At 43.3% G+C, this 22,876-nt stretch overlaps 1 protein-coding gene across 1 annotated transcript in view; it reads right to left on the bottom strand.

The window, feature by feature from the left end:
* Positions 1-2,557: 2,557 nt before the first annotated feature.
* Positions 2,558-22,876, bottom strand: part of SCGN (secretagogin, EF-hand calcium binding protein) — a 48,162-nt gene continuing 27,843 nt past the window's right edge. The window contains exons 7-11 of the mRNA XM_090037293.1: positions 8,280-8,335; positions 6,858-6,903; positions 6,702-6,761; positions 6,136-6,204; positions 2,558-3,170 (exon numbers count right to left, since the gene is read on the bottom strand). Of these exons, the coding sequence (XP_089893419.1) occupies positions 3,042-3,170; positions 6,136-6,204; positions 6,702-6,761; positions 6,858-6,903; positions 8,280-8,335 (360 nt within the window). The 3' untranslated portion in view covers positions 2,558-3,041. The remainder of the gene's footprint in view (positions 3,171-6,135; positions 6,205-6,701; positions 6,762-6,857; positions 6,904-8,279; positions 8,336-22,876) is intronic.

The raw sequence follows: 22,876 nt of genomic DNA, 5'->3' as shown, positions 1-22,876 counted from the left end.
AGGTTAGGGTTGGAGAAAGAGAAATACTTAGGGGAGATCTGTAACATCGGGTCCCCAGAGTCATGTGCTCTCATGTTGCACCTTCATCGGTCCAGGAAGCTTCTTGGGGAAAAGAAAAAGTGGGGGGCATGATGTTCCGAGGAAAGAAACAAGGGGAAGGGTGAGGGGAACAGGGCACTCTAAGTAAGAAGAGGCTGCTTTCCTACATGTACTGGGAGTGGACTTTATTCCCCCTCTGCCAAAGTTTATGAGCTAATGGACTTTGGTTATTTAATTTATATTGGACTTTGTTCCTCCTGGTGGATATTTGCAGCTTAAGAGACAGCAGCTAATAATTGATTGCCCTGCCTGGACTGAGATGCTGAGCCCTAGTTCCTAGCCTGGGAGTAACAGATGACTGAATGACACCCTTTGAGGAGTGATAATGAGCCAACAGTTAATGGATCATGCTTATTGGCCTTGAACCCTCAAGCAGTGGGGTGAGGTAGTGGGTTCTCCACTGTGTGTAGGCTGCCACATAGACTAAGCATAATTGATAAAGGGAGAATTGTGGGTCCCTAAAGGGGATAAGATATTGATATTGGTAATTAATCAAATATCAAAATGAGGAAGTAAGTTGATACTGCTAGACAATGTAACAAGATTGCCCCTCAATGCTTCAGGAGGAAAGGAACTGGGTGTAGGGGTGGAGGAGCCCCAAGAAATCACCTGTCTAGGTTGAAGATAGCTCACCATCCTCTGCATAAGATTCACCTCCCTCCTTTTCTACAGTTACATCAAGATGTGGAAGGAGAGATTATGGGAGAGGACAGAAAGTAAAACCTTACACCGGGAAATGGGTGTGAGCAAACACCCTCTCACACTGACACTGAAATTCCTATTCCTTGAGGTCTCCTAAGTATTAGTCTGCAAACCACTTCCTGTTTCTGCTGTACTTGGCTCATAGTACTGCATAGTACTTTCTGCTGTACTACGCATTGCAGGAAGGGGTTAATGAAAAGTGGGTGCATCTACATGTGCCAACTTGGGGTGGAGCAGATGGTAAGGGGCTCAGCAGGCTCAGCTCTGGGCTCTAGTATCAGCTGGCCAAGGGGCTGGCTGGGGCACAAGAGTGCTAAAGTGTGCGGCTGGATGGCAGGCAGCCCATCTATACATGTGCACCCTAATACTGGTACATGTGTAGAAGGTGACGCTTTACTGTGGAGAGAATTAGTCAACTCTGTAGTAGAGCACACATGTAGCTGTGCCCAGCATGTCTGACTTCCGGCCCTAATACTCAAGCAGAGCTTCTGGGGTCAAGTTGAACTTCCTCTGGGGTTTACAGTGTAAGTAGTGGGTGTATGGACTGGAAAGCAGCTGTAAGATCAGTGCTAAAGTAGCAGTATAGACATGACTTAAAGTTCTTTATTGAAAATACTTATACAGCAGGACAGAATATGGCAGTGCTAGTGTACTGCTGCATGCAAAATGTATTTGTGCTGCAGTGACCCTGCACTTACAGAGTCAAATCTTGCTTCAAGCCCTCATTAGTATGGCAGGATCCAAAAACAATAGAACTGCTGAAGTTCTGCCAAATACTTCTACCCAGCTGTTTTCTCTATGGAAACAGAGAGAGTGTTATTTGATGGGAGAGTATACAATGCACCATGAGTCTAGTCAGTGGATACCTGACCTATTTATACTGGTTAGGCATATCGCCTGAAGTAGAGCAACTCAGCAAGAAATGCTACTGCCCTTTAGCCCTGAGTCTCCAGCAGCAACTTGAGCAGTGGGAGGTATATGATCCTATCTCCACAAGGCACGGAAGTGTGTATTTTTGACCTACTGATTTAAAAAAAAATCTAAAATTATGGGGAAATTGTGCACAAAGCCATATTACGTAGGTTTGTGTTAATATAAGGATTAGGGCCCTAAGTGAAGCTATTTTGTTCACCTTTATGTTTCATCCTTATGTGTCTAAATGGCACTTAAGCAGCTGTGTGACTGCTGTTTTTAGCACTTCTACATAGTATGGTTTTTGTTTCCACCTGCAGTGAAACAGGATTGCCCTGTGCATGTACTTGCTACGTGTGAAATAGAAGAGATGAAGGGCTGTCTCCTTTTAGCTTAACAGCTTTGAAATGAGAGTGGGCACAGCCTGGTAGTTAAAGAATTTTACTTGGAGGAAGCAGGAAATCTATAGTTAAAAGTCCTCTGGGTGAGCAGGGGCCTAGAACTTACACAGTGTTCTATATGAACCAAAGACATTATAAATAGCCATAGTGAAGCCTACTGAGCTACCCAGAAGGAAAATGCAGGGCATGCCTGGTATGTGGAATCAACAGTGTACATAAGTATCAGATATTGTGGTTATCTGCAGATATTGCAGTGGCTAATTTGGCTTGACAAGTTCACACATGCACTTGCAAGTGTGAGATGATACATGTTCATACTATGCACTGTCAACTTGTGGTAGAACAGCCATGTCTTGTGTATGGCTTTCCAAAAATAATTCATAAGCACCTGCTGCATTTCCTTAATTGTGGTTTTTATTCTTGCACAAATAAACTGTCATCCATCCAATATTATAATGTCATATGCACAAATAAAGCACAATGCTTATGTTTAGAAATGTAATGATTTCACATTGAAGGCAATCATCAAAAGGACTTGATAGCTATGGTATGAGAGTACCAATATTACATGTTAAGGAAAGACTTGTCCTGTTCTAGAGAACTGACTGACAATATTTTAGTAGTAGATCAGCCCCCATTTTTGATAAGCTGTGGATACAGATATCATTAATAAAAATGCAGAAACCCCACAAATGAATGCTTCTGTGAGCAACAGGAATCTAACTAGTAAATTAAAAGGCCTTTTTTGCATTCTCCAGTTGTTGTATCATCATGCAGATGCATTTTCATTCCATCGATGGAGTGCTATTACTTTCCACATTCAGCAGTAAACACAGATTTTTAGCACAGCACTGAAACAGTTCTACCAGTAGCAGCAGGTTCGTACAAAGGAAAACTTTGCAAACAAGAGATGAAATGCATTCAAATTTACGGGTTCATCTTAAGCCCAAGACACAAAGCTAGTTCAGATTTTTGAATTTTTCCATCCTTGTTCACGTCACAATGATGAAGCAGAATCTGGCGGAATTTATCCAGATCCACACCACTAATGCTGGGCTGGAGACAAAAGAAAGAATCAGTCATCAGGATAGGAAGTATCCCAGTCATCATTTTTCCAACCTCAGATGGCAGTGGTAATTCTAGAGTGACTAAAGAATGCAAAGGAGGAAATACCAAGCAGGCAGGCCACATCAACCCAAGTGAAATAGGGAGAAAGGTAGATGTGTGCCTCTTCATAAGAAGATAGGTTTAATAAGGTTTATGGGATGTCTAAATGACTGCAAGGAAGTCTTAACATGATTTCTGTATTTGGCCAAGGGAGAAACAACTGAACTAGGCTGGGACTAGACCTCCTAACCCATGGCCCTGTCCTTTAAACCTGCTAACTCTCACAAACTTGCTACATGCTGATAATGTGTAGATTGTCACTATTCTCTAAGATAATAATGTGGTCCAGTCTTATGCTTTAAAACACAAGAAATACCACAGGCACATGAATGTATATTTCTATTAGGGGGATGGAGGCCGACTATTTCCTGAGCCCATGGAGGACAGTACTAAAAGCAATAGCCTCAAACTGCAGCAAGAGAAACTTAGCTTGGAGATTAGGAAGAACTTTTTCATTATTAGGGTGGTTGAGCATTGGAACAGGCCATCTAGAGAGGTTGTGGGATCTCCATCCCTAGAAATTTTCAAGAGTAGGTTAGACAGACACTTGATTGGGATGGTTTAGTCAGGGATGATCCTGCCTTGGGCTCACCTAACCCTTCCTTCCTGTGGTGATACAATCTTGTTGTATTGTGTGAATGCTGTACCCTTTCCTGGTATTGATATCTTTGGCTGCATATACACATGCTCAGGGGTGGTGGAGCGGTATTTTAATTAGAGCAGTTCCTGGACAACTACTGTATTTAAAATGACTCACAGTCATGTGTATTAAGCCCCCACATGTTTTAAAATGGCTGTGGGATGCTTTATCTAAATCTCATTCAATGAGGTTTAGATAAAATGCTCCCCCAGCTATTTCAAAATGAGCAGGGGCTTAATACATGTGATGGTGAGGCAATGCTGGAGCATTCGAATTAGACACGTACTAATTAGCACATGACCAAATGTGTATAGCCAGCCTCTAGTTCTTATATTTGCATAATAAGAACAGATTCAAGTTCAGAATGTGTTTTATTGAAAACATTATATTCATCAATGGTTATAAATAGGATAATGATGATGAAGAGGAAAAAACTAATTCCTTTGGGGAAAGAATGGTTTCCCAATCACATTGCCAAATGTCTTCTTTTCTTTCTGGCTCCACCATTATCATGGTTACTGAGATCTGCAAAAGCCTTCTCAGGCAGCATGGTAAATGGGAAAAGCATGTTAGTGAAAGCTTATCCTCTCATCTATTAACAATTTACCAGAAAAAAGTTCATTTATATATTTACATAGGGAAGCATTTTTTGCCAGGCCGTGGGTAGAGCTAGGATTTTGGAAAGGGGTTGCAGATGGTGTGGCACATTGTCACATAACACAACACATATTTTTCTCCAGTTAAAGAAAAACTAGAAGCTTTATCAATATGGTAGAGGGCTAGCACTATATATTATTCAGTTTAATATCAAAGCAAAAAAACATGTAATTATTGGAATGTGCAGTAATTGGCTAGAGCATATATATATATATTTAAAAAAACCACAAAAAACAAGGCAAAAATAGTTATGTGTGTTGTGTCATTAGTCCTGTAGTCATTATTGTTAAATGTACATCTCTTATTCAGATTCATAAAACAATCTAGGTTTATTGAGTGTCTTGACAGAGCCTCCAATATGTCACTGTCAGTCATTTCTATACCTGAGTTACTATTACCACACCTGAGTTAAAGTTTTAGTAAGAGCTAAAAACAGTCTGTAAAATAGGAGAGAGACATTACCAGAAATGGCTAACAGACCACAACATTGGAGAAGAAAGGCTAGTTTGAAATACCAAAACATCAAGACAATTAAAAAGGATAAAAGATCATTAACACCTGTGGAGTGGAGAGAGATTAGCAGGAATCAAGGAGAGGATAATAAGCCATGAAGTCATTTGACCAGGGAGTGAATTGCCTGACTAGAAATGCTGTTGCCCCTCCCAAGCAGTTGGTTTTAAATTTTGGGTGGAGCAGGAATCAAAGGGGGTTCAATTGTACCACTGCACCCTCCCCAGATATGCCCCTGTGCCAAACTAACTTATTTTTGTTGAGCGGCACTTACACAAGGTTAAAAGGTTGCATCCAGTTAACTGTGGAAGTGTGAAGTGTGAGGAGAGGAGCAAATTGAGACTAGCTGGAGGTTCAGCATATGGAAAAATAGGGCTTGATTTTCATGGGACCTTCAGTACCAGAACCTCACAGGCTTGGGCTGCTTTGTCCTCAAAATGGGGGGCAAAAGAAAGGACAGAATCAGATACTGCCCATGAAAGCTTTCTGTTACAGCTCAGTTAATGAGCTCCAAGGTATGTACGTGCATATGTGTTTATAGGTACCTGCCAGAGACCAGCAGTATATCTGAGGGGGGACAACTGAGGCAGCAGCCCCAGGTGCTGCATCTGTGAGGGGGCACAGAAATAGCCACAGCTGAAGTGATGTCGATTATGCTGCTGTAATCTCTGCTGTGGCAGCTAGCACCGCCCTTGGCATTGATAGCTGCCTCTGGCACAGAGCTGACCGACAATACCTTTTAGTTTATGTTTGCTGAACTGTGCTGTCTGTCTAATTTAGAATAGAAACTATTATGGGCCCTTGTTAAGTAGAAAGCATTCGTTGTGTGAAATTGTTCCAGTCTGCATGTCAGACAATGCTACCATGATGTAAGCCAATATCCAACAGTGTTTATACTCAGACCATGACATTTTTTTCCCTGTGACAACCTGAATTTGACTCCAGTGTTTCAGGCTTGGGAAATTACGTTACTGCCTAAAAACCATACACAACTCGTTTGCACTGAAAATGATGGAAAATGATAAAAGCAAAGAATTGTGAAGATACCTTGACAAGCTCCATCATATCTTTGACAAAGCCATCTACTTCTGGACCTTCAAGTGCTCCTGTTTTACTCTGAAAGACAGAGGAAACATCATATGCATTTCACTAAGAGAAAGTTCCCCTCAGGACTCCATGTTCCTGTCATCCCCCAGCCACCCAAGCCATCTGCCTGCAACTTCTCTTGTCCCCTCACATGGTGGTGACATCTTCAGTCACCTATTTGGGACAACTTCTGAAACTAGCCAATGACAACGAAAGGTAGCTCTCCAAGTGAGAGGAGGCAACCAGGGTATTTCATTTGTGTGGTGTCCTATTGCTGCTATACTGAACGAGGATATAGGGTGTAGCATTCTAGTTGATAGATTGAGACATGCAGGTGGTACCCAACTGCTCAAAGGGCATAGAGGTGAAACTATTGCTGTTTTTGTGATTTGGTAAGTATTGCTTCTCCTGAAGGAGGAGACTCCTGGCAGTTTAGTGCCTCCCATTACTGTGCTTCCATTATGTCTCAGTCTAGGTGTGCTTCATAATATATGTAATATAATCATGAATGACTATAGAGAACTCACAACATCATAGTGTGCAAAAATTTTCTCAAAATCTCTCTTCCTTTCTTCTGTACTACAAGCCTGAGTGGAAAATAAAAGATAATGGGTTGAAGTTAGGCGTGAATTACCTTTGCTGAAAGAAGCTGAATGAATGAATTGGAAAATAGTGCTACTTACATCCATTTTGAACTGAAGGAGGAAATTTTCCTGGAGTGCCAGAATCCTAAAGAGAGAGACAGAGAGAAATTATGACCTACTCAATTATTGTCTGCACACAAATGTTTAGTTCTGCTTGTCCATAAATCAAAAAGGACTGTAGATTATAGGCCTCTGAAGAAGAAAGTTACTGCAAGGGGTATTTTAAAGAAAGGTCTGTGGCTAATGTGAACATAATTCCTTCCCTCTAGTTGTTGGGAAGAGCTGTGCACATGCCTTCGATCACTGTTCTAAAAAATGTACTTCTTCACGCATCTGCCCATTACAGAACTTTTCCAACAGTAATAGCAGGCAAGGACATCTACCTCCAAAGGGAGGTTAGTATCCAATTATTCCTCTGTAACTGGATTGTGCTGCTGAATTTAAAAAAATAGAAAATGTATCATTATCTTATAGTTGGATTTAGTGGTTGTGAAAGTAAAGGACAAAATAATACTGGTTTGGACACTGACAGTGAGCAAATTTTCCCACGAAGGTCTGATAAAAGCTTTTCTTTTTTTTGGCTGCTATTCAAGTCCTAAGTTTTTCCTGAACAGAGAATGCCAAATTGTGCCCCAACACAGAAAGTTTTGTGATGTGATCGATATTCACTCTAAGCAGAATTTAATCTACACAATTCACTTCATTATTAAGTACCAGTTTATTAGTGTGCATTGTAAGGGGGCTACTCACTATGCTATGTCTAGAAAAAAATTTGTAACAGCAGCCTCTGTATGTTATTTTTCATTCTCTTTGTCTCCATATACATATTTAAACACACAAGGATATGGAATATAAATTGGAGAACACTGATGGATTCTGAGTTGGCATAGATAGGGATGAGGACAAAGCACAGCTGAATAAGCATGTATGAGAACTCATGCCTTTCCTCATTCAGCTGTTTCTGGACATGCAGCCCAGAATCCTTTAGTGCAGTGAGTATCTCAATGGTTCTCAAAAATGTTAGGACAGGACCTCATTTCAACAACAAAAATACCATCACAAGCCAAACCCTATGAGCTTATTTTGGTAAGTACAAAGCTGGTGAAAGTATGGAACACCATTTGGGCTTGTGATTCCTTATTTGAGAAATACTGCATCAGTACTTTCCAGCAGCTGCCATGTCACCGCCTTTGAATCTCCTCTACAGACAAAGTGTATAGATGAAGGGGAGAACAATCCTGACATAACTTAGAGCTCTTATTCATTAGGCATTTACTCAGATATTGTAGTAGTGGTGAACCAGACAGTAGAAATACTTAAGTCGAGAAGAAACTGATCTCACCTGAGTGGCAGGATTCAAACTCAGGCCTCCAGAGGTGGAAGGCTATTGCTTATAATCCACCCACTTGCCAGATCCACCTGCAGAAACTTATGAGCCATAGCAGTACTATTAAAATCTACCTTGCCAGATCATTCAGATCCAATCGTCCATCTTTATTTTTGTCAAAAATCTTCATCTAAAATCAGGAAGACAAAATCATAATAAAATTGAACCACTGAGATATCTGGTTAAGAAAACAGAAGCACAGAATCACTGGCATATATTACAGGCAACTCTATGTCCTTTCTAGCATAAGATAACCTCTTATGTCCTGATTTCATTATTGCCCTGTCAGTAGCTACGATTATGGCATAACTCAGGCAAAACTGTCTCCCTTCAATACACAGAACTGTCAGCATTTAAAACTTAGTTGGAGCAAAGTCTGAAGTCAGAAAGAACCTGTTTTACTTAGAAAATTTCAGACTGCCGGTATCATGGAGTTAATCCATATAAGTACAAGAGATATCTCTTGCTTAATATATTTTGATTGCTGCTTGCCAGTGACTCACCCCAGCTTTCCTTTACTTATTATTTATTTATTTTTCCTGTATGAGGCACAGATAAGAGGTGATCACTTAGGCGAGAAGCAAAGAGATTTGATGGATTGTAGGTATGAATAATTCATGGCAATTGTCATAGAAAAAAACTGATGCCAGTTTTTACTGCATGAAAGATCTAATATTTTATGGAGATAAGTTGCTGGTCTCTTTTAGACATTCTGCATTGGGATATTCTTATTCACTAATATTTATTTCATGAACCTTATTCCTCTAGTGATTATAAGTTTACTAAAAAAAAATCAGTACACAAAATGAGTTTCCAAGTACTCGAAAACTTGAGAATAGGAGGTATAGTTACCCTGTTTAGACCCTCAACAATATGCTCAGAGTATCAAGCAGAGAGGACTAGGCATATGACATAGAACTAGGAACTATGTCCACAAAATACCTCCAGGGAAACCAACATTTTAAATATCTTCCAGAAATGAATTCAGAATTCAGTTCAAAGCCTGACATTTGTACAAAAAAGATTCCTCCTAAGAGTTCAGTAAAAAGTGACTCTAATTTGCAGTTGGTTGTGTGGAGAGAGAGAAGGGGCTGGCATTTTCTGAGAATCCTTCCTACCAATATGAAGTCTTACAGTCAGGCACATCTCCAGTCTCACAGCACTTGAGGGAAGACAATTAAATCTCAGATATCATGCATAGGGACCTACCTAAATTGCAGTTTTGCAGATTTTGCAGAAACCGTGAAAAACAGTGTTGTCCATGATTACTACAATTGCTGAGAAATTCAGCACCGGCTACAACTTCCCACAAAATCAACCAAGAAAAAAAACAGCAGTAGTGATGTACAAGGGGCCCTCCACCAATCAGTGGTGAGGAGTGGGACAAAAAATTGGTAGTGACATAGACTGAGTGATGGCACCTTCCACCAACCGGCTCAAGGGGCAGGGCCACCAGGGTCCCTCTGCCAATCAGCAGTGAGGGGCAGGGCCACTGCAAAAATGCCTGTGAAATTGGCTGTGTGCACCATGAGTGAACTGAGAAAAACCCTGTGTCTCACTGTGACTTAGGTAGGTCTCTACCACTGGTAAACCTCTTTATTGGACTGGGTTTTATTAAGAATCATGACACATTTCATTAAACGAGTTCTTCTAAACAGTTTAAAGCCAGTGTAGGAATATTTAAAGAATTCTTAGTATTGGCCAACCTTTGTTTCCATTGAAATTAACTGTGAAACTACCATTGATGAGTTAGACCAATACAAAGCTTTTTGAAAACTGCCCCTCTTAAATGTAAAGTTCATATCTAATTGTGTACAATTATTCCTTCATTCCAGTTTCATAGCCTCATGCCCTGTGTGTACTCAGCTCAAAGGAAACACATGGGGGGATACAGGGGGCATGCGTCCCCCCCTGAAATTGGCCCTCGGCAGCTCTTCTGGTTTTGCCTGTGGCACTTCCAGTTTGTCGGTGGATCCTTTGCAGATGACGACTGGCTACTGGGGGTACCCCCCCTGGTTGGCGATCAGCTGCTGATGCCCCCCCAGAGCCAGGAGGAACCAGTTTCCCATGACTTAGCTCATAGGTTGTAGAAGCAACAATAAACATGCTTTTTAAAATTTCTTTAACCTGCAACTGGAAGAATGAGTGAAGCAGTTTAATGTAGCACAAAGTGCTGTTCTTATTCAACAAATTTCCCAGCTATACAGTTGGTCCAATAAAAGATATAATAAAACCTTGCCTCTCAGACTTTTTTTATGTGCTCAGTCAGAGCTTATTTTGAAGGCAAGATAAAATATTTAATTCTCCCTCTAGAAGAAAATCACTGAGGGTAACATTTAAAAAATCTTATACAAGTTAATGGGATTTAGGCACCCAAATTGCCAGAATCATTTTTGAAACTGGAATTTAGGCCTTTTTGAAAAATTTTACCCTCAACCCCTGGTTTCTGGAATAGGGGTTAAGAGGTCTTAAGCCTCAGGTTATGTCTACCTGGTAAACATACCGTAGCTTGTAGGTGTGCTCTCTGGGCTTTTTACTTTCTAAACTGGAAGGAGCATAAATGCATCTATTTAGCCATTGGGGTGAGCTAATTGGCACTTGCAAATGTAGCTACTCTGCAAGGCGTGGTGCAGTGCATTTGGAGGAGCTGCTGCTAACCATGGTAAATTTACTGAGTAGACACAGCTTAACTGGGACAAGCACTATCTACATAAATAACACACATTGTGAAAAATAAAAACCCACATAAGGCAAGAATGGTCAGTGTGTTCTAAAAGACACAAGGTCAAATTCCAGCCTGGTGTAACTTAATTGAATTTTCCCTGCTTCTGATAGCGCAAAATATGCTAAAGGCACCTTCCATATCTTTTCCATGTGAAAAGATGTACCGTATTTCTCATTGCATTACTGTTCAGAGGCTTCAGGTTTCTAAATACGGTCCTAAATGCCACAGTACTTGGAAAACAACAGGCGATGGGGGGGAATTTTTGTTTCTATGGCCATTAAATCTTTGGCTCTGGTATGAGATTGCAGTAAAAATGATTTAATTACCAGCCATGATGGCAATTGATGAGACACGATGCACAGCTAGCAACTTAGGAAATGGATAGAGGCCAACTACTTATTTTGCATAGGTCAAGTCAAGCCATTCATTTCTTTTCCATTTCGACATCTCCTGACGTCTCATTTCCTTCCATAATTCCCTCGAGTAAAAAATAAACATCCGACTTTAGTCATTCCTTCTTCTGGGCTTTCAAATGCGTCTCATCCATGTGTCTGGCTTAATGGCTAGAGCTCCAAAGTACAGACTGTCTATTGTGTGCGCCACCAAACACGTATCAGAAGGCAACGACCTTTTTTCACTGCCACTAACATGGGATAGATTAGGACTGTTGATTTACAGGAGAAAGTATGCGCCTCTCATTAGCAATCTAATTCAGTTCCTTACTCCTATAAGTTTGAATGTAACATTTAGCTTTTAGGGACTTAAAACCCTTTGTTTTCTAACTGATCAGTGTCGTTGTTGCCAGTTTTCTCATCTCCCTGCTTTCCCATAGTTCTGCTTTTTCCAAACCGAGAGAATCTTCATGTTTTACAATTCAGCTTTGTTTGTTATAATACATCTGCATTAAACAAAATAGCCAAATACATTTAAACTTCCTCTCGGTTCTGGTCAAGGAGGAAAAAGAATCCTGCATCAAAGGGTTGGTTACTTTTTGGTAATAATGAATTTCATACAGAATATGAAAAACATGTATTCAAGACCAGAATACCTTTCAATAAGTTAGTTCAGGTACCACATCTAATAAGATGGACATGATTCCACTATTTGAACAAGCAGGCCCACTCTGTGCCATCGTTGTACAGTTACTACAGCAAATGCCCAGGGATACATTTATTAATTAAACTTGCAGATCTCAAATATGCAAGTGTTTGATTTAATCAGATAATTGTATATCCGTGTGCATACAAAGAATTGCAGCCCACCCATATCCTGAATACATGGATATGTAGGAGGTTTAAGTACATATATTCAAAATGTTGTGGGCCTGATTTTAATTTAACTGATTTCCAAACACACCACACTGGCAGTGCAAAGATGCTCTTAGGTCGGTATTATTTATACCTACTTTCAGACTCATTTTAGCTGCTAGCATGGTATTAAGGGACTTATTGTAAATGGAGATAGGGTTCTGCATGCTTAAATGACATTTCTAAAAATAAAAATCTTTATTCTATTTTATATACCGTGTTTACCCAGATCCAAGACTTTGCCTTTACGATGACTGCCCCAATGATTAGGTTCTGTACATGGCAAAATATAAATTTGTTAGCATTTTCCATGTATAGAATCTAATTTGTGGCAAATCATTTTAAATTCATCTTCCTCAAGCCCGACCTGCTGTGGCAGAGAAAGCAGTGGTGGGGAGGCGAGGGGCCAGAACCCCATCCCTTGCTCTCCTGCCTCTTGTTCCCCTTGTGGCCCCCTGCTGCCTGCCCCTCATTCCCTGCTTTCCCCACCTCTTACTTCCTCCTACAGCCTGCCTCCCTCTTGCTCCCCATGCCTGTGCTTGCCCCTGTTCCCCAATTCCCTCCCCCACCCCCTTACCCTCTGCTGCAGCTTTGCTCCTCCAGAGCAGTCAATAGCAGTATGGCCCCAGCCCAGCCAGCCCCCTGCCTCCCCCACCCTATGCACCCCCTGAGCCTCACCTGGTCCTCCATTCCCTGCCCCCACTACCCCCTCACTTTCTATTGCACTGCTGCTCCCACCCTGAGGAAGCCCACAGCAATCTGGCCCCAGCACAGTCTGGCTAGGGTAGAGTGGGGGCACCTCCTGGCCAGGCAGGGTCAGGGCTGAAAGGAGTGGAGCTGGAACAATAGGTAAGTGGGGGGTGGGGGGAGCTGTGGTCAGGGGAGCAGGCACAGGCATGGTAGAGGACAAAGAGGGAGCAGGCTGCAGGTTTCTCCCCACACCACAGTCTCCCCGACACTCACCCTGACCATGTGCTCCCCACTCCTCCACCCCTGGGGCCTGGGGCCAAAGCCAGAGCTGAGCTACTGCCAGCCCTGGTACTTCAATCCTAGATGAAGCTTCTTCCTCCTGATGCTGACTGCAGTGGGTGTGTGGGGTGGTGGTGGTTATGACCTTCTCTTGGATTTGAGCAAATATGGTAAAATTATACAGTTGTTTTAATGCCAAGCTATACAACATTGCAAAGTGTTTGGGTAAATTCACTATTGAAATTTTTAATGGAATTAGACCAGAGATGCTTTTAGACCAAGAGACCAAGTTAAAATAATCTTTTTTGAGGCAGCATGAGCTGGAATTGACTTTGCCAAATGTCATTTGTTACTCTTTTCTGTAATGCAAAACAAAAACTATCCTTGGCTTTTAATTCAAGTCCTCTATGCAGCAACAAAAGGGCCTGAACTTTTTCAGGCAGGTACTGTAGGGAAGGTTACTGGAAAATGAAAGTGGACGAATAGCATAGGATCATAAGCCTGTTTTAAAGTGAGTAACAGTGACATGGTTCTGTATTTGATTATGTCAGTAGTGTATGTAACTTGATTCACCAAAATTTGAACAAGTAATGAGCTTTCCCTCTACATGGAACAAAGCATTAGGGCAGGGAGCTAAATATAGGTTCTTGAACTGCAGGTTAATTACAGTCAGTGCTTTTATGAACAAGGTAATAATGGATGCAAGGGGTTTCTGAATGAGAAATAAAGACTTATACTCAGTCTTGCAATGATTGAGTCCATTCGCGGTGCATAGGGGGTGCACACGGGTGCACATGCACCCCCTGAGATTGGCCATGCACTCCCTGGAAGCACCAGCCGCAAAACCAGAAGTGTACCTCTGGTTTTGCTGCTGGCTTGGTAATCAGCTGCTGGGGGATCCCCCCTCCCTGGCCAGCAATTGGCTGCTGGGGGACCCCCCAGACTCAGGAGGTACAGTTGCCCATTATTGAGTCCATCACTGTGACAGAAAAAAATGTTTCAAGGAAGATAAGAGTAAAAGAGGAAGGATCAGGGAAAGTGTGGGTCTGTTACTGAATGGGGGAGACAACCTAGTGACAGAGGATGCAGGAAAGGCTGAAGTACTCACTGCCTTTTTCACCTCTGTCTTCACAGGCAAGGTCAGCTCCCAGACTACTGTACCTGGTTTAGGGAGGAAGTGAGCAGCCAACAGTGGCAAAAAAACAGGTTAGGGACTATTTAGAAAAACCGGACATATACAAGTCCATGAGGCCAGATGGGATGCAGCCAAGGGTGCTGAGGGAGTTGGCTGATGTGATTGCAGAGCCACTGGCCATCATCTTTTAAAACTCATGACAATCAGGATAGGTCCTGGATAATTGGAAAAGAGCAAACATAGTGCCCATATTGAAGAAAGAGAAGAGAGAGGATCCAGGGTATTATAGACCAGTCAGCTGCATCTCAGTCTCTGGAAATATCACGGAGCAGATTATCAGAGAATCCATTTCTAAGCGCTTGGAGAAGAACAAGGTGGTTAGGACCAGTCAGCATGGATTCACCAAGGGAAAGTCATGCCTGACTAACCTTACTGCCTTCTATGATGAGATGACTGGCTCTGGATACAGGAAGGCCAGTCACTGCAGTATACCTTGATTTCACCAAGGCTTTTGATACGGGCTCCTACAACATTCTTGCAGGCAAGCTAAGGAAGAATGGGCTGGATGAATGGACTGTAAGGTGGATAGAAAACTGGCTGAAGCATCAGGCTCAGAGGGTAGTAATCAATGGCTTGATGTTTAGTTGGCAGCTGGTATCAAATGGAGTGTTTTAGGGGTTGGTCCTGGGTCCAGTTTTGTTCAATATCTTCATCAATGACTTGTTTGTTAGAACAGCTGCACCAGGAGTCTTCCACAGAGATCCTGCCCTTGTGCCTGCCCCTCCCCAACCGATCCAAATCGCCAAATCTTTCTGAATCTTTTCTGAATCAATTCGGAGACTCCGGATTTGATTTGGACATTTTAATGACTCTCCCGATTCAATTCAGATTCAGAAGTTTGGCTGCTGAATTGGGCCAAATCTCCTCAAATTGAATTGGCTACTGAAGCTTCACATAGCCCTAGTTGCCAGGCCTACAGCAGAGGGACCACAGTGTGCAGGCTGGCAGTGGATTTTGTATTAGCACTGCTATCTCATGGCCTGCCCACAGCCTACAGGGGTGAATTTTATCCTACAACTCTCAATTAATATCCCATAGAAATCTGGTTGTTGGGCCTTTAGGTGAGGAAGGTAAAACAATACCCTCAATGGAAATGACAGTTCTCACGAAGCACAGAACCACAGATACCAGAGATGGAAAGGCAAATGGGTTTGTTTCTTGTTAGCACAAAGCTGTGTCCTACAGTGAGCAGAATAGTCTCATCTTAAGAATAACCATTTTTCTTGGGAAACCATTCCAAAGTCAAATAGGTCTCATCAACAAGGATTTCATCCTGTCATTCAGCCTAAATTCTCCTTTGCTTAATATCATTCATTGCTACGTCACTTTAACCTTAACTCTTTCTTTTTGTTCAGAAGGGGGCTGAGAACAAGCATTCTCCAGTTACATCTGGTTCTGATGTGAGCCGCTCCAATGGAAGCTCTGGAAGATTTGATTTTAGTCACATTAGGTGCTCATACAAGTACAGAGAATGCATTTCTACTTCTATAAGCCCCAGCTCAAAATCGACAGTCTTTTGAGGAAGAAGTAGAATACCCATTCCATAAGAGATTTTAAGGGTATTGTAAAAATCATACGAGTATTGCGAAGAAACAGGACAGCCTGGTAATGCATAGCTACTAAGCAACATGCTCAATCGATGCTCCTCCTTGGAGAGAGAACAAATCCACACTACTGAGTCAGAGGTGTGAAAATGGAAAACAGCTCAAACTCACAGCAAATATACATAGAGCAAAGGAACTGCCTTGTGCATTGTGTTTCACATGTAATCTGTGTCACTTAATGAGGTGGGTGGATAAAGATGAAGACGAGGCATGTGTTGTGTTCCTGGAAGGTGGCACTGGGACAGAAATAGAATTTGTAAGGCAAAGCAGGGTAGAATAATCTTCAGCAAAGCTACTGTGTTGTTAGCAGCTATCAAAACTCCTTGAGTGAAGGGCAAACCCTGACAGCAGGCAACTTCTGGTCTATGAGACTTCCTTCCTGACCTTAGCACATGTCAGAACAGCATGGAGGGACAAATGCACATGGCGGAGATTGCAAAACACAGGTGGCTTACTGAGGAGGGCAATGGCTCCCACTTCCAAATCTAATCAGTTCCATCCTGCAAATGAAAAATGACTTGCTTGGGAGATGTTTGCTCCAAGGAAGAGTAAAGGGTGGGGGGGGACCAAGACCTTAGAGGTGAACAAGAAAATTGTATGCAAGTGACAAGCCAGGAGATATATGCTGCTGTTTGTTAGGGATAATAATTTTATTTCCACCTCTTGCTCCTGTCAAATTACTGCATCCCTTTTCCTGCACACATAAAACGTAGTCCACTGATGGCAGGTAGTATTAGTTCACTACAAAGGCATAACAGAGCAGGTCTGTGTCCTGGACAGCCAGGATGCATATAACAGCATCAGCTGCAGTAAGTAGTGCTGATCATGGTGGCATGGTTAGCTGTTGCTGTGGGGGCGGTGATTTTTGCACCCCTCTGTAAAGATAGTGCTTGGGACTGTTGCCCCAGTCACTCCCTCTCAATTATGCTACTAATTCATTCTCACTGGTTTGGGTGGTTTGTGTAATGACTGAATTCCCATGGCATAAAAAGTAATAAAAATGAAATGTTGGACCAAATCATGCTCATCTTGGGTGTGTGAATAGCTTCATTGGCCTTCAAGGAATACTTGTGGCATGGGCGACAAGTAAGGGGTTTACAAGACTGAGTCACATATAAACAACAGTCATCTCAAGAATCATTTCTACTGGCACCAAACTTTTCCATCTTGCAGAAGTGAGGGAATATTCTAGCATTATTTATAGAGTAAGAGAATAAAGAGGAGGATAAATACTCAAAAACCCTAATTAAGAGGGGATAAGACTTACTCAGGCCTTCCCCTGAAGTCAATAGAAGTCTTTCCTCTGATCTCAGTGGGTCAAGTGTATCCTGTTTCTGTCACCCTTGTCTGTCTTCTTTTAAGTCCTGCCTCATGTTGATCCATGACCTGCACTTTGTCATGTTGTGTCACGTTAAATTTTGACCAGGGTGGGGAGAATGTTCTTACTAGTTTTGTGAAGCTCCCAAGACAATTCAGGGCCCCCCAAAATGATAGGTGATTTAAAAATTCCCCTGCTGCATCTTGGTCTGCATGCTTTCATCTGCCTATCAGTCATATCAATAATAGGTGCACAAACTTGAGGCATCTGATCAAAAAGATACTCACTGTGTAACTTTTTTCCATCTCTCACTAGCAATCATGGAATCACAAACTGGTTCTGTCTTTAAGTCTTGGACAGCTGTTCAAAAATGATACTCTTATCTGTTTATTCTCCTTTATTTGGTTCTCCCAAAACATTAGGCTCACTCTGGCCATCACTAGTTCCATGAGATGTGTGCAGCTAGGCATAGTATGAATGATACATAGGGCATAGCTTTCAAAACTCCTGTTGAGAATGACACATTTTTTGGCTTTCATCACACATTTCATCAACACCCTGATCATGATTCTGAAGATGACAGTAGCACTAGAAGCAGCAAGTGGGATTAGTGCACCTTTGTAACAACCTTTGTTGGTGCAGTAGCAGCCCCTGCTTTCATCTAAATAGAAATATGGGTAGAGGTATAATTAGCTCTCTGTTTTAAAGGCAGGCAGCTGATGTGCAAAAGATTGCAAGGATACTTTATATGAGCCACAGGTTGAACCTTGAGCTCCTGAAATTCAAGGCAATGCCTCAGCGGCAAAATCACTCTTTCTTTCCAGATAGAGGCTGATACAGAATACTAGCAGCACTTGGTCCTTCTGTAACACTTCCCACTGGAGACTTGCAAAGGACTTTACATATTTCAGTGAATCATTACGCACTGTACATTACTTTAAATGGAAAAAGGTAAGGATTATTATCCTCAATGTATAGACAACAACACTGGGAGAGATTCTATGGAGATGACAGGAATATGTTTGTTGGATGATCTCTCTTCCTGCTGGAGCAGGTTTGGATTTTATTATTCCTGTTCTATTCCAACAATTTCCTGAGACATCTACTCTGTGTCTGAGATGATGTCCCTTTTTAAGAAGAGATTCATTCTAAAATTGACCTTCTTTATTTCATCCAGATTATACTCACTACCTTCTTGCTATTTATACCCTTCAAGGAATTGTGAATAATTAAAATGTTGCCTTCATCCTAGCTCAGCCACTCTACTATATTTAATACTTCTGATTTCCCCTTGGAATAAGTCCTTTAGTTTCCTAGTCAGTCTTGTAGCTATTTTCTGAATTTGCTGTAATTTCTTAGTATTTTTGTAGCAAGGTAATGCCCAAAGCAGATACTGCACCTGTTGTCATCCCAGCACTACCCCCATTAACCTAGTGGTGCAACTTTGTAGGCCCATGGGCTGGATAACCAGTGAGGGATCAGTGTTGGTCTGTGATCAGTCATGAGAGTCTGATCTGGCCACATGCCAGCCTAAAGACATGCCACCCTTATCAAGCCATGTGCCAGCCTGATCATGTGTGCCCAGATTCCACCACATGCTGGCACCATCTGGCGTCCAGGGTCAAGTTATCTGGCTCATGGGGCTTACAACATTGCTTCCCTGCTGCCAAATTTCCAGAGCCTTGAGAAGTCCCACGGGCTGGATGACACAGTTTTGTGGCTAGATCTGACCTGTGGTGTGGGGTAGAGCACCCCTAGTGTAACCCAGTGTTTCTGCCTATGCAGTCCTAAGTTGCTCAATTTTTTCCACCTTAATATTACACTGCAAATGTATGTCTAATTTGTGGTCTGATAACACCTTACCTCTTCTGGCATCCCTGCTTTGCAAGTTTTTCCATCACAATGGATGTATATATGTCTTTCAGGCTATATATTCCAAGACATATTAAAAGCTTTCCTTTTTCCAAGTTGCACCATACTGTGAAGCACAGCAAGGTTAAAAACTATCTTTTCAAGGACACACATTGAGTCAATGGGAAAAGCTGGGAAGCGAACGATTGGCCCTGTGCTTGAACTGCTAGACTATGCTTCTTTCTCAACTGTATCATTACCAAACTGTATTTGATACATCATAGATCATTACGTGTACCACAGCAGCTCTTTCTTGGGAAATGACGGGGTAAATCACAGGAAGAATAAAGAGGAAATGAACCAGTCAATGCCTACAAATTTCAAACTGCTTACTCCTCCATCCTTGATCAGAGAACCCACAGGGCAAGTGATCCTTCGTTGGTGAAGAGCAAAAACCATTTGATACCAGGAATTTCTACTGAAAAGATTTTTTGTTCAAATTGTAGTTTCTTTTTATATTTTCAAGCTCTTTCTGCTGTGGAGTAAGTTCAGTACTCTGGCTTCACCTCTGAATTGCAGACAAACGTGAATGCAGGATGGAAATGTACTGTCCCATAACTGAACAAGTGAGATTAGAAGATAAGAAAGGAAGTGAAGCTACTTTTCATTTTAAATAAACATTTTAAGTCATGGGTACATGCAGTATGTTCAGAAGATAGTGGTTGAAAACAGTCTCTTATACAGGAAAAATTAGTGGATGTTCATGTATTATAAGTACTCCTCTGCTAGCATAGTTAGCTATTTTACATGCATAAATGTAGGTTTGGGGCTAGGAATTGAGGTCCTCACATTTGAAATTTGTTTTTGGAAGTATTACATGTGACCTTGGATGAAAGTCAAACAACATCATTTCAAAGTCAAATGTGCATCGCGGAGACCAACTGGCGGCTACAGGAATGGTGCTTTGAGGAGGGCTTTGGCTTCCTCAGCCATGACCGGCACATCACAACGAGAGACATGCTGGCATGGGATGGGCTCCACCTTTCCCCTAAAGGTGCGTGTGTTTTCTTCTAGGTTGGCGGACCTCCTCCAGCGGGCTTTAAACTAGGCATGTTGGGGGAAGGGGAAGATGAGGGTGGGGGAAACATCAGACTGCCAGACCAAACAGCACCCACAACTACAGCCCAGCCCAGACCAACGAGTGAAGCGAATAAACAGGTAAGAGATATGGGCCAGGGTAACGCTGGGACTAGGGGGTCAATACACACACCCACAGGAGGCCTCAAATGCCTCTACACAAACGCTCGTAGTATGGGCAACAAGCAGGAGGAACTTGCCCTCCTGCTGGCTGACACCAGCCTGGACATAGTGGGGATTATGGAAACGTGGTGGGACGCAACGCATGATTGGGCAGTGAATGTCAAGGGCCATAGGCTGTACAGGAGGGACAGGATAGGAAAGAGAGGTGGGGGCGTGGCGCTCTATATTAAGGAGGAATACACATCGTTGTTAATTAGCAAGGAGTCAGGGGAGGGGCACTTTGAAGTGCTTTGGGTTAGAGTACAAGGCAGTCGAGGGGAAAGGGACTCTACTACAGACCTCCCAACCAGGGAGAAGAGCTTGACCAGGAATTCTTGGGTCAGCTCACAGAGGTAGTGAAGGCTAAGGATGTGGTAGTCATGGGGGACCTGAATTTCCCGGACATCTGCTGGGAAGAGCAGTCAGCCAGGCCTGAATGCTCACGTAGGTTCTTGGCCAAAGTGCAGGACCTCCATCTAACCCAAGAGGTGCACAGCCCCACCAGGGGAGACACCTTGTTGGACCTAGTGCTGGCTACGGGTGATGACCTGGTGAGGGGGCTGCGGGTGCTCGACCACCTGGGCGACAGCGATCATCGCCTGCTGGAATTCACCATCCAGCACAAGGTGGCAAAGGCATGCAGTAAGGTAGTGGCCCTAGATTTTAGGAGGGCAGACTTCAACGAGCTAAGGAGGATAGTAGGAGAAGTGCTGAGGTCCCGGAGGGGAGGGGTGCCAGGTGTCCAAGGAGAGTGGTCGCTCCTTAAGGAGACGATCCTCCAAGCCCAAAGGAAGGTAATCCCAACGGGGATCAAAGGGAGCAGGAGAGCACACAAGCCTCTGTGGCTCACCAAAAGCATCCGGGAATGTCTCCTAGCTAAAAAAGAGGCTTATACCCAATGGAAAGAAGGGGTCATCACCAGGGAGGACTATTCTGTAGTTGCTCGGGGATGTAGGGGGGTAGTTAGGAAGGCCAAGGCAGAGATGGAACTGGGACTAACTTCCCAGATTAAAGACAATAAGAAGTCCTTTTTTAAATACATAGGGGGTAAAAAGAAGGTCCCGGGTAATGTGGGGCCCTTGCAGGACGCGATGGGAAATTTGGTCGTCACACCAGACGGCAAAGCTAACATGTTTAATGATTTCTTTGCCTCCATCTTCCTAAGTAGGGACCAGAACAGCCATCTCCCTGCTGGGCCCCCCTCGGGCCCTGGGGGAGGCATACCTGGGCCACGGGTTAGAGAGGATTTAGTTAGGGAGCTTCTGGAGCGGTTGGACGTATTCAAGTCAGCCGGCCCGGATGATCTCCACCCTAGAGTTCTAAAGGAACTGGCTGAGGTCATTGCAAGTCCCCTGGCACAACTTTATGAGCATTCGTGGTGCTCTGGTGAGGTACTGGAGGACTGGAAGAGGGCCAACGTGGTCCCCATCTTCAAAAAAGGCAGGAAGGAGGACCCAGGAAACTATAGGCCGGTTAGTCTTTCCTTGATCCTAGGCAAGCTGTTCGAGAAAATTATGCTGGCACACATCCAGGAGGGGCCAGCAGGGGACTGCATACTTAGGGGCAACCAACATGGGTTCATCAGTGGCAGGTCCTGTCAGACCAACCTAGTGGCCTTTTACGATCAGATCACCAGATCATTAGATGGAGGGGTAGCAGTGGATATAGTCTTCCTGGACTTCCGGAAGGCTTTCGACACTGTCCCTCACCCCGTTCTCGTTAAGAAACTGGGGGGCTGTGGTGTCGACACCCACACAGTCAAATGGGTCGCCAACTGGCTGGAGGGCTGCACCCAGAGGGTGGTAGTGGATGGGTCCTTCTCAACCTGGAAGGACGTGGGTAGTGGGGTTCCGCAGGACTCGGTCCTCGGGCCCGCACTGTTCAACATCTTCATCAGTGATTTGGACGAGGGGGTAAAAAGCACCCCATTGAAATTTGCTGATGACACTAAGATGTGGGGGGACGTGGGCACATTGGAAGGATGCAACAGGCTACAATCAGACCTAGACAGGTTACAAGGGTGGGCGGATGAGAATAGGATGGGTTTCAACACAGACAAGTGGAAGGTGATGCACCTCGGGAGGAACAACTGGCACCATACCTACAGGTTAGGGAACTCCCCTCTTGTCAGCGTGGAGGCGGAAAAGGACCTGGGGGTCATCATCGACTCCAAGATGAACATGGGCCGGCAGTGTGGGGAGGCAGTTAGGAAGGCCAACCGCACCTTGTCATGCATCCACAGATGCATCTCGAGCAGGTCCAAAGAGGTGATCCTCCCCCTCTACGCGGCACTGGTCAGGCCGCAGTTGGAGTACTGCGTCCAGTTTTGGGCGCCACACTTCAAGAGGGATGTCAAGAGCATGGAGAGGGTCCAGAGGAGGGCCACTCGCATGATCAGGGGAC

Source organism: Crocodylus siamensis, chromosome 3, assembly GCF_052110815.1.
Source record: "Crocodylus siamensis isolate JL-2025a chromosome 3, ASM5211081v1, whole genome shotgun sequence".
In the NCBI taxonomy this organism is placed as follows: Eukaryota; Metazoa; Chordata; order Crocodylia; family Crocodylidae; genus Crocodylus; species Crocodylus siamensis.
The sequence above is the reverse complement of the archived record's forward strand: the minus strand, read 5'-3'. Positions and strand labels throughout refer to the sequence as shown.